Source organism: Scheffersomyces spartinae (assembly GCF_019049425.1).
Source record: "Scheffersomyces spartinae strain ARV_011 chromosome Unknown scaffold_6, whole genome shotgun sequence".
Classification (NCBI taxonomy): Eukaryota; Fungi; Ascomycota; class Pichiomycetes; order Serinales; family Debaryomycetaceae; genus Lizanozyma; species Lizanozyma spartinae.
The window spans coordinates 147,910-161,330 of NW_025065053.1; the positions used below are offsets into that span (position 1 = coordinate 147,910).

The window sequence follows — 13,421 nt, forward strand, 5'->3', positions numbered from 1 at the left end:
ATACCCCCACTAGTAAAAGTACGTCAGATCCTTATGCTATAAGTCGTAGGTCGAACGCTAAAGCTGTATCCAGTAGTTCCACTGGTCGTAGAGCCAAGTTTGTCTCAGTCAGACGGGATTGTTTGGTCGGCCCAGAAAGTTTGTGCGACCGACCAAATTTAAATTGAAGGGCTCGCTTGGTGAAAAGTTAACCTCGACTGAATCGACCTACAAACAACTTACACCACTAGAGCAAGGGTCTAGAACACGTGTCCTCCTGATATATAGAAAAGAACGTATTACAGTATACTATTATTGTGAGCATCAAAGCAGCACGGTACAGCCTTTTATTGCTATTATCGTCATCATGAGTTACGACCCAATACACGATACTTATACACCTGCTAAGAAGGAACCTGAACCGGAACCTGAACCGGAATCACCGCCTCTGGAGTCGTTTTCTCGTCCACAATCCAATCAGGAGTCGTCGGCCCATCCTGAGCCTCCTCTAACTCCTGCTCAACAAAACAAGACGGTACCCATATCTGCGTTAGTCGACACTGACTCTACTGCCAATGCTCTGACCCCAGAACCACCACATTCAGTGGCTCATAGAGCCCTTAATATGTCCAGTATTCTCAACAGCCACAATTCAGAACTGCCTATGATGATGGGTACGGGTACGGGTACCGGTAATGGCACCACCGTCGCCAACACATCCTTGTTAATGGATGATACTACAGAATATGGAGACGATGATGATGATGATTCGTCCAAGAATTCGCTGCTGAAAACTACAAAGAAAAAGGGTAAGGGGAAATCAACCAATGTGACTTTCCGAGGATTTAGACCTTTAAAAAAGGCAGATGGTGAAGCATTCTGGAGGAAAGATATTCAGTATGATTTTTTAAAGGCTCTTTTCTCTAATGAACAAAAAGTGTTCACCAACTACTTCAATTATTGTTCGTTACCCAATGCTGTTAATACCGAGAAACTTACGTTTGCAGAGTTGTATATTCGAACATTGGCTGAATCATCCAAATGTTCCAAAATATTAAGAGAACGTTTGATAAAAGACGTTTCTATGGCCACTTCTGTGGCTAAAATCTGTTTATTGGTCAATGCTGGACGTATGAACACTACTGTCAATTTTGTTCCTGAAATGAGATCAAACTTACGAACTTATCATTCCATTCCTTCCCTTCAAACAGATGCAACCACTGGGTATATCACTCCTTTACAGGATACTCCTCGGTTGAAGTCAATTTTAAAAGCAGTGAGTGAATTGGATGTAACTTACAAAAACTTGATGGAATTATTAGAAGATCCTCCAAGGAAAAAGCCAAATACGAATATCATTCATCTTATCTTCTTGTTGAGTACTTGTGGGAATTCCATACGCTTTTATAGTGATTTGAAAACAAGTCCCAATAATATTTATGATAATAATGAGTTTATGGAATTCTTCACCAACGTTAAGATTGACCCTGAAAATAGAGCTAAACGGTTTCTTTGGATGATGTATACCTATTTGGAAACAAGCTTTCTTAAGGAAGAATTGGATCTTAATCCCTTTGGAGCTGGAAGTATTCCTCCAGTTGAATCCATTGATGAATCCAAACTAGATGAATTTGATCGTGATACTGACTTGGAAATCAAGTTCTCCCAACACATGTACAACACAAGAATGAGATACTTAAAGGAGGATGATTCAGGCACCAACGCCAGTGGCTCATATGTTGCTAAATCAATTCGTCAAAGAAAATCAGAACCAAGCGCTCTTCCTACTGGTGATTTGGAATTTGGAGATGGTGTTGATGATAATGAAATTAGTAGTCAATTGCCCTTACCAACACCAACTTCTGCAGAAAATAAGAAACATTCCTTACCACCATCTTCGGTGAAGAAAACAGTTGCTAAGAAGAGGAAAATCAGAAAGAGAGACCAAATGCAAGTTCCTTCATCACCTACAAACGGTAAAGCAATCACCTCTCTTGTATCTGTTGGTGGTGATAATAACCCAATTATTATACCACCTTCTATCTCTGGTGGTGGTGGTACTTCACTGGAATTGAATTATCTTCCCTTTCCAACTTCTAAGGACAAATATTCAGATAAGAATGTTTATGCTATGAACGTTATTGGTTCATCCAAATATCCAACTGATGACATTAGTGGTAGTATTCAATATCCTATTGGAGACTTGGGTTCTATATTAGAATCGTTTGCACCACCAAGATCCTCATTAGAGATCAAACCAGATCCTCATACTTTGGTTTCTTTCCGTCAGAACATTATTATCAAGACACAGACTGTTATCAAGCAAGCATTAAAGGCTACTGGATCTAATTTCGGGTCTCGAAAAGACCTTTTGGAAGATTGGTTAAAGTTTTTTTTCCAATATAAAGTGGAATCCGGAAATGGGTTATTGGCATTGGAATGGGAAGATATTCGACAGGAATTAGCAAGTGGACTTGAAAGCTATATTTATACTCAACAAGGGAAGATCATTGCCGAACTGAAGGGATTATCATCCGTGAATCATTTGGATCCTAACTCCACTTCTGAAGATTCAGTAGCGACAAAGCCTTCCAACATGATTAATGTCAACTCAAAACTAAATAAATTGAAGTCAACTAAACCTCAGTTTCCAATTTCTGGCAAGATGATAGATTTCACGCGGTTTGAATATAACACTTATGTTCCAATACATGAAAGTGATCGGAACTTGGAGAAATCGGAATTTGTCAATGCTTTAATTGGTTTTGCAAGAGACATTAGCAAGTATATTTTGGAGTATGAAAGTCCCTCTGAAGATACCAAATTAACTTTTGATTTGGCTAAAGGGAAGATAAGGTTCACCTAATAACAATAATAATGATAACAACAATATTAATTATAGCAATTAGTAGACGTAATTGTAGCAAGTTGAAAGAAGAGATGAAACCGCATTGACCATTGAATTTGATTCCAAGAGCATTTGAAAGAGCTCATTGGATTTGGGGTCTGGACCAATTAGATTAATAGTATTGGTGCATTCTCCTGTGATTTCGTCCTCTAAGACCACGCTCCAGAATATGCAAAGCTTTATTGAATTGGCAGGTAAAAGCAAGATTATTTCATCGCAACTCTTTAAATGAGCATAAGTAGTATAGTTATTGGCTAGTGAGTCTCGGTTAACATTCGTCACCAAACCTGGATACTTTCGAATCACTTTAACAAATGCATTGGTTCTTCGGTGAATACAAGCAGCAAATGAATTGAGACTATACAACAAATTTTGGACCTTATTCCTTGAAATATAATTGGTTTTTAAAACCGAGGCATATTGAGGAGCCATAAGCTTAACAGCAAGTAACCCCGTGACTTTGGTCTCGACGATAGCATCTTCGGAGTCTATGTGTAGATTCAATTGGAGTTGAAATAGTAAGGGCGAAAGTACAGTACAACTAATCACTCTAGGTTCAGTTCCAGTCGATGAGATATTGTCAAACTCAATGTATGGCAAAAGCACCTTTATTAGCTGTAGGCGTTCCTTCCAATCGGTAGATGGGAAGACGTTCAAATCTTTAAGCACATCGTCATTAGCATCCACGCTATTGATCTCTAATCTAATTGACGTATCTGAGGAAGCAGCAGCCTTAGCATTGATTCGATTACCTTGTATGTAATTTCTATAGCTTTTGATTTGGCTTTGGACGTTTGCAATTGAGTGTTTGAGTCTTTGGTTTACAGCTTCTGCTGAAGTTTCATGTGCCATAGAACAAGTACAGAAATTACCTATATATATATGTATATATACGTTCCTACAAGGGCACGTAGTTAGGGTATACAAGTAGCTATGACTCTGATGTATCTGGTGCATGCACGACTTTATTGATTATGACTGCTTCAATTCTATAGTTTACGATAGACGTACGAACGTATGCATATACAACAGTAATCATGCATTAATATACTCATTATAGTTGTTATTACTACTTGTATTAGTGGTGTAGAGACACACACACTATTCATATACTATGAAGCAATGGTCAAATATAAGTAGTGTGTGTACCACATACTTGTAATGTACTTTTCAGTAATGATCAAACTTGGCTATCAATCTACTACTACACGATCTCTTCTTAATAGCAATCCCAAAATGGTATCAGGACCCGAGTTGAAGAGTGTATGTATTGCCAATGGGGTCTTTACTATGAAATAATTAAGATACTAACGTTTAGTATATGGACAAGCGACTCTCAGTAGAGCTCAATAGTTCCCGAAAGGTGATTGGAACTTTAAGAGGTTATGATGTATGTATAACAGTACAAAGGATATTGTGATTCTATTTGCTTATACTAACAATGATGACCTAGTTATTCATGAATATTACATTGGCCAATACAGTGGAAGAGCTTCCTGGAGGAGAAACTATGAATATTGGAACTGCAGTCATTAGAGGTAATCTGATCATTGCACTTGAAGTACGTACATCTTACCACACCCAGTTTTATTTTCTATGATACTAACCAATGTCTAGGCTTTGGAAAAGATATAGACTTGGAAAAGTGATATAACCATCAATCAAAACGCTTTACCATTTCACATCCACTATGAGTATATCCACATTTATTATAGAACCCAACATTATGATCAGAACAATCCAATATCACTTTGTAGCATCCTTCCTTCTCAGCAATAGCAGTCAATCCTTGAATCAATACCAATCCAAGTCCTTTCCCCTGTTGCAGTTTACACACAGCAATGTCTTCAATATGGCCAACCTTCCCACATTGGTGGATAGCCTTCCGCTCAACAACAAGACATCCGGTGGCCACAACTTTGCCTTGTGTGTCGGTAATCACTTGTGGGTAGTATATGCCTTCAACACTATTCCAATGATCCACTAGTTCTTTGAATTGAGCTTCATTGATTTCTCCAACAGTTGTGAGAACTCGCAACACATCTAAATATTCATTGTGATCTGTCACTTTCACTCTTCTGAAGTTGTATCCCTCGGGCAATTCCATCTTGGTGAGGGAATGATATAAATGAGTATGAATGGGTGGTGGATTAATTTCAAGACGTTAATTATAGATCTGGTCGTGTGCGTGCAAATTACAAAGTTGGATGCTGTTATTACATTTTATTACGTAACAAACTCCTCTTTACATGCTCTTTAATATATTAATACTTTCACTACTTTGTCAATTGATAAAGGGTATCATTAACCTGATTGATATCCAAACGTTTGGTGATGTCCTTTTCCAAACATCCACAAACCAAGTCAAATAGCCAGCTATATTGCTCAGTATCAAATGTAAGCCATTCCTTATGGAGCTTTTCAATAGTACGTTCTCTCTCTGGATCTCCAAATGAAGCATATGAAAGCTTATCGTCTCTACTACTGCCTTCAGTATTGTCATCGTCGTTTGACTCGATAAACCATTCCATCATACATGCTCGTCTGAGAAGTGTGGCATTGAACCTACCATGGGCAATCATAGCTCTCAAGCGAGGTTCATATTGATGTTGAAAGGGTAATTTACCCACAAGCATGGTGAACAATAATACTCCTAAAGCCCAAACATCAGCAGATGGACCTAATGGTGGTGGAGATGGAAGTAAAAGTTCAGGAGAAGCATAAGGAAGTGATCCAATGTGAGTATGAGGCAAATCTGAATCTATATCACTTTCAGAAGAATCAAATCCATGTCTGTTATAATCATGGAAATGAGATAATGATTGGGTTGGAGTTAAATCAACAGATTGTAAAGAAGGTCCATGTACTTTAAGTAAATTGGAAACCCCTATCTTAGAATCATCTTTAAATAAATGTACAACACTTTCATCATTACCGTGATAGGGTTTCCGAATAGCTGTTGAAGAAGATTGAGATCTGGCCATCTCAGAAACTTTTAATGAACTCCTTCGACTTAATTTAATCCTACTATCATATACTCTGGACATTCCAAAATCACATAACACCATTTGAAGATTATCAGGAGTGGAATCATCAACTAAAACATTCTCTAATTTCAAATCGCCATGAACAATACCCATTTCTCCATGCAAATACATCACTGCATCAACGATTTGTTTAATGTACCCTATGACTTTACGGATTCTATCCAAACTTCGGGTAACCAGATATGTGATTGGGCCCTGGGTTTGAAGTATTCCACCGCTTAATGGACCCCAAGATGTAACTAACTCAAACAACGTCCCCCCATTTATACGTTCAGTAATACAAAATATCGCATGTTCTGTTTCCAAATATTTCAATAAGGGCAAAATATGTTTATGATGCAATGTCTTCCATATTTCAATCTCTTTCTTGAAAAATGTTAAGACTTTGACATTCTCTTTAGGAGTATTTGGCTTCGAAGAGCCATCTTGATTATTGTTTGTGGTAGTGGTTGATCTTGATGTATCTTTAGTTGACTTGACTATTTTAATGGCTAGTATCTTCCCCTCTGGAGAAGTGCATTGTCTAATAGTTCCCCAAGCTCCAAAACCAATCACTTTTCCTAACACATGACCCATAACAATGGCTCCCTTTTCGTCCACATTATATTTGGGTTCTTCGGGCATGGCCTTCATATCTGTGGTGGAAGAGATGGCTAATAATCTACCCGCAATGGTATTTGTAGATCCTCTTCTTGATCTGGTAATAAAACTACTATTATTGGATCCTGAACCTCCTTTACTTAGGAAACTCTTTGCAAACATGGAAAATTGGGAATAATCAATAGAATCAGAAAAGGATTTAACCAATTTCTTCCGTTGGGAATAAGGTAAATCGTTGAAATTTTGAGGTAAACTATTCATAATTACTTCATAATTCACTTCACCAGTTACTGGATCCACAGCTGATTTTTGTCGTTTAACTTTATGGTCCATTGGATCCCTTGAATCGGAAGCAGGCTCTCCAAACAGACCTCTGGAATCATCTCTTCTGTATTCTGTTAACGTTGTTTTGGATCTGCGGAGTTTATTGTTGTTGTTGTCTAACTTTCCAAAGGCATATTTCGCTAAGGAGTCCTTTTGATCTCGGACAATGGGCTGAGGTGAAACCTTAGCATGCAATTTATTCAAATCCAAATAAGACACCTCTCTACTTGGATTTGTTGAGCTTGTTGAACTACTCAAACTGTGATCATCATATATTACGTTGATGTTACTTCTGCTATTATTATTGTTTTTGTGGTGGAGGGTTTGTTCACTGTTGCTCCGACCCCATTCATAAACCAATGCCGAAAAGTCTAATCCAGGAATGTATTCATCTTCCAACCCTTGAAGCGGTTGGCCATAATCTGGTGTGGTGGTGTAGTCATTATGAGACCTGGAATATAATCTGCTGCTTCCTACAGAAGAAGATGGACTTTCGTCATCAGCTTCCAGATGTAAGAAGGAATTGGTTTTGGAAGTCGTGGGTCTTATTTTCCCATCATCATACATGCGATGGCCAGTGATCAGATGAAAGTTATTCTTTTCCGATTCCGAATACGTTCTTGTTAATCGAAACGATTTGGTCAATGGACCTCCATCGGTGGCGTCGGTGGCGGCGGAGCTCAAATGTTCTGGCATAATTGATATTGGTTTACTGGTGGTTGTACCACCTCTTGATTTGGGGTTTAGTAATGACGGTGGCCTATCATCCACACCTCCAAGAATGGTACTTGAAGAGTCTCCAATGGTTAAGGGAGTGGCTTCAAAGCTATTTTCATCGTGGAGCCCCACCATCGACACTTTAGGCCGTGATTTCAATGGGATCTCCATGGTGATATAGGGAACAATTTAATGTTGGCTTAATAGAAAAGAGAAGAGGGTTGGTCAATTGAGTTTTTCCACTGCGACTGACTGACTTTAAACCTTAAACCCCACAACCAAAACGCTAACCATTTTCTGTTCGGTTACTATTTTGCACTGCACGAGTCCGGGAACAACTTTGCCACGGTACAAGCAGTAGTGGAACACAGCTGCGTTGTATAGCACTACTATTCTGTACTAAACACTGATATACGTTGTAGAGCCTTCCTATGCGTAGAACATTACAGTACTGTGACCTTCTCTACATTATCTCAAAGTCTATACAGTATTTGTCTGTCTTGAATGATCATTCGTATATGGCGGGGTTTAGTTACTGCCGTGCGGTTCGGCCTGATACAGGACTTAACATCCGATCGGAGTTATAAGGCACATAACATAGTAGTCGATTACTTTTTGGTCATGATCAAATTATTCATGAATGGTTCATTGAGCATATCAACTGAATCTGGTCGTTTCTTATAGTCCAACTCAAATGTCCTTCCCAAAAAGTTTTTGGCTTCCTTAGTACACCATTCGGGTATTTGTGGCGTAATATGAGTTCCAATCTTGAATATGGCTTGCATCTGACTGAACTCAGGGAATGGATGTTTCCCAGTGAACATTTCCACTATGAGACATCCCACAGACCAAATATCTGCCTTCTTGGTGTAAGCCGTTTGCTTAACTACTTCTGGTGCCATCCAATAAACTGATCCTTGTAATGAAGCTCTTCTTGATCGTTTATCATCACCACCAGAATTATCTTCGGTTAACTTTTTAGAGATCCCAAAATCACTAATCTTAACTGTTCCCTTTATATCAATTAAGATATTAGCTCCTTTAATATCTCTATGGATAATATCTTTCCCATGCAAGTAACTTAGACCAATTAAAACTTGTCTCACAAAGTTTCGAATCAATGGCTCTTCAAATGGTCCGTAAGATAAAAGCATAGATTGAACTGACCCACCAGGAACATATTCTAGAAAAATGTTAAGGAAAGATTCATCCATTGATGTCCCCAAATATCGAACGATGTTCTCATGATTCAAATCCTTCAATAAAGTCATCTCATGTTGTAACGCTTCAATCATTGATTGTTGCAGAGTCGTTCGACTACTCTCAATATGTTTATCAGGTAAACAAACTTGTTTCACTGCCATTAATTCTCCAGTAATTGGATCCATACCCAAATAAACCGTTCCAAAAGATCCCAGACCTATTCTTGCACCTTGTACCCATTTCTTATTCCCCTTAGCAAAGGAATCCAAAGTATTGGATTCATGTAATTCTTGGAAATTCCCATAAACATCGATGAAATCTTCATTTTCATCGGAGTCCAGATCAATACTTAATAATTCTATTCGAGAATGCCTATCATCATCTGTGAAACTGGCAGCAATAGAAACTCGTTTAGACATTCCAGAAACAAGTGATCTACTATCACTACCATTATAAATACTAGGAGGTTTAGTAAATAAACTCTCTTGAGAATTCACAGCTTCATCAATAGCAGTGATATTATTCACCATAACATCACCAATTGTTCGAGCAGTGTGGATCTTCCTAATGGTTTTATTGTCTCCAGAAGATATAGAATAAGCTGAAGGACTATGAGATCCAATGAGAGTGGGTAAATGGAACTTCTTAGACCATCTTACACTATGTCTAACGGAATTTCGAACTGTTGCTTCCAATTGACTTTGATGAGCATCAGGAAAGTATTCCGCCAAGTTAGATGAAATCAATTCACTTGGAGGCCTTTGACCAAAGAAATTCCTAATGGTTCTTGGAGGTCCACCTCCTCTTCCTGGGGTTTCAGGCATATGGAAGTCACTTAAATCTTCAGAGGTTAATTTATCAGCAATTAAACGATACTTATTCAAAATACTCTTTGATGTTTCCAATGCTTGTTCTGAAGGGTATTCGGACTTGGGACAAAGAATGATCCGATGCTTTTCAACTCTTTCAGGAGAATAACAAATGGTAACCAATTCAACGTCAAATAATATACTAAGTCCATTCTGATCAGTGGTACTGTTGGTGGGGGATGCATGAATATAAGTATCAAACTTTGATTCGGGTAATTTCAACCCCAACTTCTTGATCATCTTTCTCTTGATCGATTGAGCATTAAAACAACCGACTATGTTGGCTTTCCGAGGAACCCCGTCCTGTGAAATAAACGTAATCGTCTTACTAGTGTCCTTTGTAGGCTTACTGGCATTATTCTGTAGTGGGAAGTTATCATTACTTGAATGAGCCAGTACCACCCAATCATTAACTGGAGACATATCATTGGAACTGTTGTCATTTTCAGTGGCTTGAAGGTTCAGGTTCAAGTTCAAGTTGAGCAACCTGGTTAGCTCGTCAAACGTAACATTACTCAGAACACTTTCGGCTTTCAATGAAGATATGGCCAACTCTAATCGAAGTCTATCACCAACTTTAGTAATGCCCATACTCCTCAACCCGCTTTCATCTAATTCAGCTACAAGGTCCAACGTGACGTTATTCTCTATGAAAAGCGGTGCCAAATGTTGGCATTTATGGTTGTTTAACCAACTCCGAAGTTCTTTGATCTCCTTATCTCTTCCCAGACTACTGCCACTGGAATGAGTGTCACCTCCTGACACTTCAGGGCTATCATTAGGTGAGCTAACACTCATGTCTGTTAATGACTATCAGTGAGACAAGTCAGATCAGTGATACAAGTCAGATGAGTCCATTGAGCGATCCTGTAGAGGGGTTAGTCATTGGTTGTTTGAAACACGATAATCTGAAACATCGCCAACTTCCAACATGCACAACAGGAATGTAGTTGATCAGAACCAGATTATGTATATACACTACAAGTTGATGTACTTACTCTGTTGATGCTGTTAATCTATAGTGACCTACATGTTAACCACTTGGCCTTCAGATACAAGAATCTGGTGATCAAAGTCTTTATTGGGATCATCTTCACTCCTCTTCCATGATTTGATCTCTTGCTTATTGTTATCAACTTCATACACTCGAAGCTTACGGATATAACCTCCATAGCCTCCGTAGCCCCCTTCACCAGATCCGCCTCCATAGCAGAGCCATACTTTATTCTCCAGAAAATCTCCTTTGAAGGTGTCAAGCAAACAATAATCATTACAATGATCGTGTCCTACACTAACCACACTAATACCCAAGTTACCAAATAAAGATCTTGCACCCAGATTATAGGTAGGAGCAGTGACCCCCTCCCTGTTTTCACCAATAAATGGTTGGTTCAAATTCCGATACTCTGGAAGTGGGATGTGGAAGAATGCCATAGATAATCCTTGACGACTGGCCTTAGATTTGAATTGATCTTCTAGCCATTTCAATTGACTTTCCTTAATCCAATCATACCCTGGTTGTGCCTTTGGGTTGGGAGAGTATTTATGGGAATCAAGAAACACTAAACTCATCGATGGTTGAGAATGTTTCCCTCTAACATTAAGCACATAATTTCCAATTCCGGCAATACTTTCAGCACCTTCTTGAGCTAATGAATATGGAAGACTAGAGGAAACCCCCATGATCTCACTTCGAGAAAGCGACCCTTCATCATCATGATTCCCCATAGTAACAGCAAAGGGAATACCTCTTTTAATAAATGGATGTAAAGCTTTGAAAACTGCAGTTTCAGCATCGGGTGAAGCTTCTCCAAAGATCTGATCTCCTGTTAATACAATAAAATCAGGTTTTTCAATTTCTAACACTGACTCCAAAAATTGAAGAGTTCTAGGATCTGCTAGACATCCTTTCTTTGTGTTGGAAGGTGAAGAATCTCTACATTTCCCATACCCTGTTGAAAAATGTAAATCAGCCACTTGTAAAATCTTAAACTTACCATTAGAATTGAAATTCAATGATTTCCGATAATTCTTCTTATAGTCCATTTTGGGTCCCTTTCTGAAAGTAATAAAAGCAGGATACTTACTACTATTAATTCCTTGTAATGGAGTCTTAATCAACTTCCAATTTGGTCGAGGTTCCACGGCATCGTGACCAAATAATAAATCAATGGCTGTGACAGGATACTTTGTTTTATACCTACCATATTTAGCCCAAACCCCATTAGATTTTGCAACCCAACCTTTTTTGGTGATTTCTTCCTTAGTAGGTATATGATGATATCCATTAAGTGCATGTCTATCATTTTCAAGTTTTCTCTTCTCAATAAGACGTCCAAGATCACGTTTAGTAAGTTTATCGCTTTCCTTTTCCTTTTCCTTTTCATTCATTAATTTATCCATTTCTTCTTTTGCTTTCTTCTGTTCTTCCTTTTCAGAAGGACGAGCATTATTGCTATCCGTTTGCTTGTTCTTCCTATTTTTATTCTTCTTCCTATTCTCCTGTTCTTCTTCCGATAAAGCTTCATTCAATTTCTCTGCATCAGATTCCGAATCTTCCTTTTGTTTCTTCATTTCTGCCTTTTCTTCCGCTTCAATTTCCAATTGGTTCAATTGGGCTCCATTGGATTTGTTCTTCTCAGTTTCTTCTTCCTTTGAATTCTTACTTTCATCTTGAATAAGAGCGTCACTCAATTGTTCTTCTGGGGTTTCAGAATTGAATTCACTCTGCTTCTTCTTATCTTCATCCATCTTCCTTACTGCTTCATTCTCAATTCTGTTGATCTCTTCCCCAGAAACCTGGTTGCTAGTTGATTTAGATTTATCCCATGTCAATGCATCACCACTTGGGATCTCACCATTCTCAAGCATCTCCTTATAGTCTTCGTCCGTAAACGTTCTTGAAGATGCAAAGTCTTCCAAAACATATCTGGGATATTTTGTCTTCTCATTGCCTTTGATGAGAGCATCTTTGATTGGATCACCCACAGCTAAATCTACTATAACCATTTCATATTCATGGTCTTCCAAATCTTCCTCCTTTTCGTCATGATCAACGTCATCTTCCGCTGGTCCCTGGGTAAAGTACTTCCGTTGAACTTGCTTATATGAAAGATACTCTCTACTGAAAAGCTTCTTGCCCAACGTTAAATCTTTAGGAACTTTTATCCATCCTCCAGCGCTTTTCAAGTCCCCATAACGTCCATACTTCCCTCCGGGAAGTCCACAGGTGTTGGACTTGCGATTCCATTTCGCACAGTTGTTAATGGAAACATCAACAATGTACAACTCACTAGGAGGTTGAAAGAACGATGGTGTTAAGTGAGTTGGGAGATAATTATCAAGCACTATCAATTCATGCTTATGAGCAAACAAGAGTACAAAGCTAGACAACACCAAAGCTGTCAACAAGTACAGCAGATACCTAAGTAATCTTTTGGGTAGCATCCCAACCACACCCATAGTAGATTAAAGCCAAGTCGAGTAGGTTGAATTGGTTGGCTGAGTCTCCAAGACAAGAAATTGCTGTCAAATTAGCTTTACATTTGTTTTAAGGTCGAGTGGCTATGCCGTGCGAGTTACCCATGTGTTATTATGGTAGTGGTAGGAACAATAGTCAGTATACTATAGTGAGCAAGCTACAAAGTATGGTGGTACAAAATACAGCAGTACCTCAATGAGTAGAGTAGAGTAGAGTAGTTTGCACTACTGAAGTACTAAATCTAACTGGTAATAGACCCTATTTACTCCTATACTCCTATATACGCTTATATA

General features: G+C 38.5%; 6 protein-coding genes across 6 annotated transcripts; 1 reads left to right on the plus strand and 5 right to left on the minus strand.

The window, feature by feature from the left end:
- Positions 1-346: 346 nt before the first annotated feature.
- Positions 347-2,845, plus strand: KQ657_004296 (uncharacterized protein; the record flags this gene model as incomplete). The annotated part of the gene is made up of 1 exon (XM_043194970.1): positions 347-2,845. The coding sequence occupies one exon, from the start codon at positions 347-349 to the stop codon at positions 2,843-2,845; it is 2,499 nt and encodes an 832-aa protein (XP_043050167.1).
- Positions 2,846-2,884: 39 nt separating this feature from the next.
- KQ657_004297 (uncharacterized protein) lies at positions 2,885-3,942 on the minus strand (the record flags this gene model as incomplete). Its single annotated transcript, XM_043194971.1, has 2 exons — positions 2,885-3,639; positions 3,939-3,942. 2 exons carry the CDS (start codon positions 3,940-3,942, stop codon positions 2,885-2,887), a joined length of 759 nt encoding a protein of 252 aa, XP_043050168.1.
- Positions 3,943-4,544: 602 nt separating this feature from the next.
- On the minus strand, positions 4,545-4,994 carry GNA1 (glucosamine 6-phosphate N-acetyltransferase; the record flags this gene model as incomplete). Its single annotated transcript, XM_043194972.1, has 1 exon — positions 4,545-4,994. One exon carries the CDS (start codon positions 4,992-4,994, stop codon positions 4,545-4,547), a length of 450 nt encoding a protein of 149 aa, XP_043050169.1.
- A 169-nt stretch (positions 4,995-5,163) lies between these two features.
- KQ657_004299 (protein kinase) lies at positions 5,164-7,746 on the minus strand (the record flags this gene model as incomplete). The annotated part of the gene is made up of 1 exon (XM_043194973.1): positions 5,164-7,746. One exon carries the CDS (start codon positions 7,744-7,746, stop codon positions 5,164-5,166), a length of 2,583 nt encoding a protein of 860 aa, XP_043050170.1.
- A 437-nt stretch (positions 7,747-8,183) lies between these two features.
- On the minus strand, positions 8,184-10,445 carry STE11 (mitogen-activated protein kinase kinase kinase; the record flags this gene model as incomplete). The annotated part of the gene is made up of 1 exon (XM_043194974.1): positions 8,184-10,445. One exon carries the CDS (start codon positions 10,443-10,445, stop codon positions 8,184-8,186), a length of 2,262 nt encoding a protein of 753 aa, XP_043050171.1.
- A 228-nt stretch (positions 10,446-10,673) lies between these two features.
- Positions 10,674-13,109, minus strand: KQ657_004301 (phosphoprotein phosphatase; the record flags this gene model as incomplete). The annotated part of the gene is made up of 1 exon (XM_043194975.1): positions 10,674-13,109. The coding sequence occupies one exon, from the start codon at positions 13,107-13,109 to the stop codon at positions 10,674-10,676; it is 2,436 nt and encodes an 811-aa protein (XP_043050172.1).
- Between the last annotated feature and the right edge of the window lie 312 nt (positions 13,110-13,421).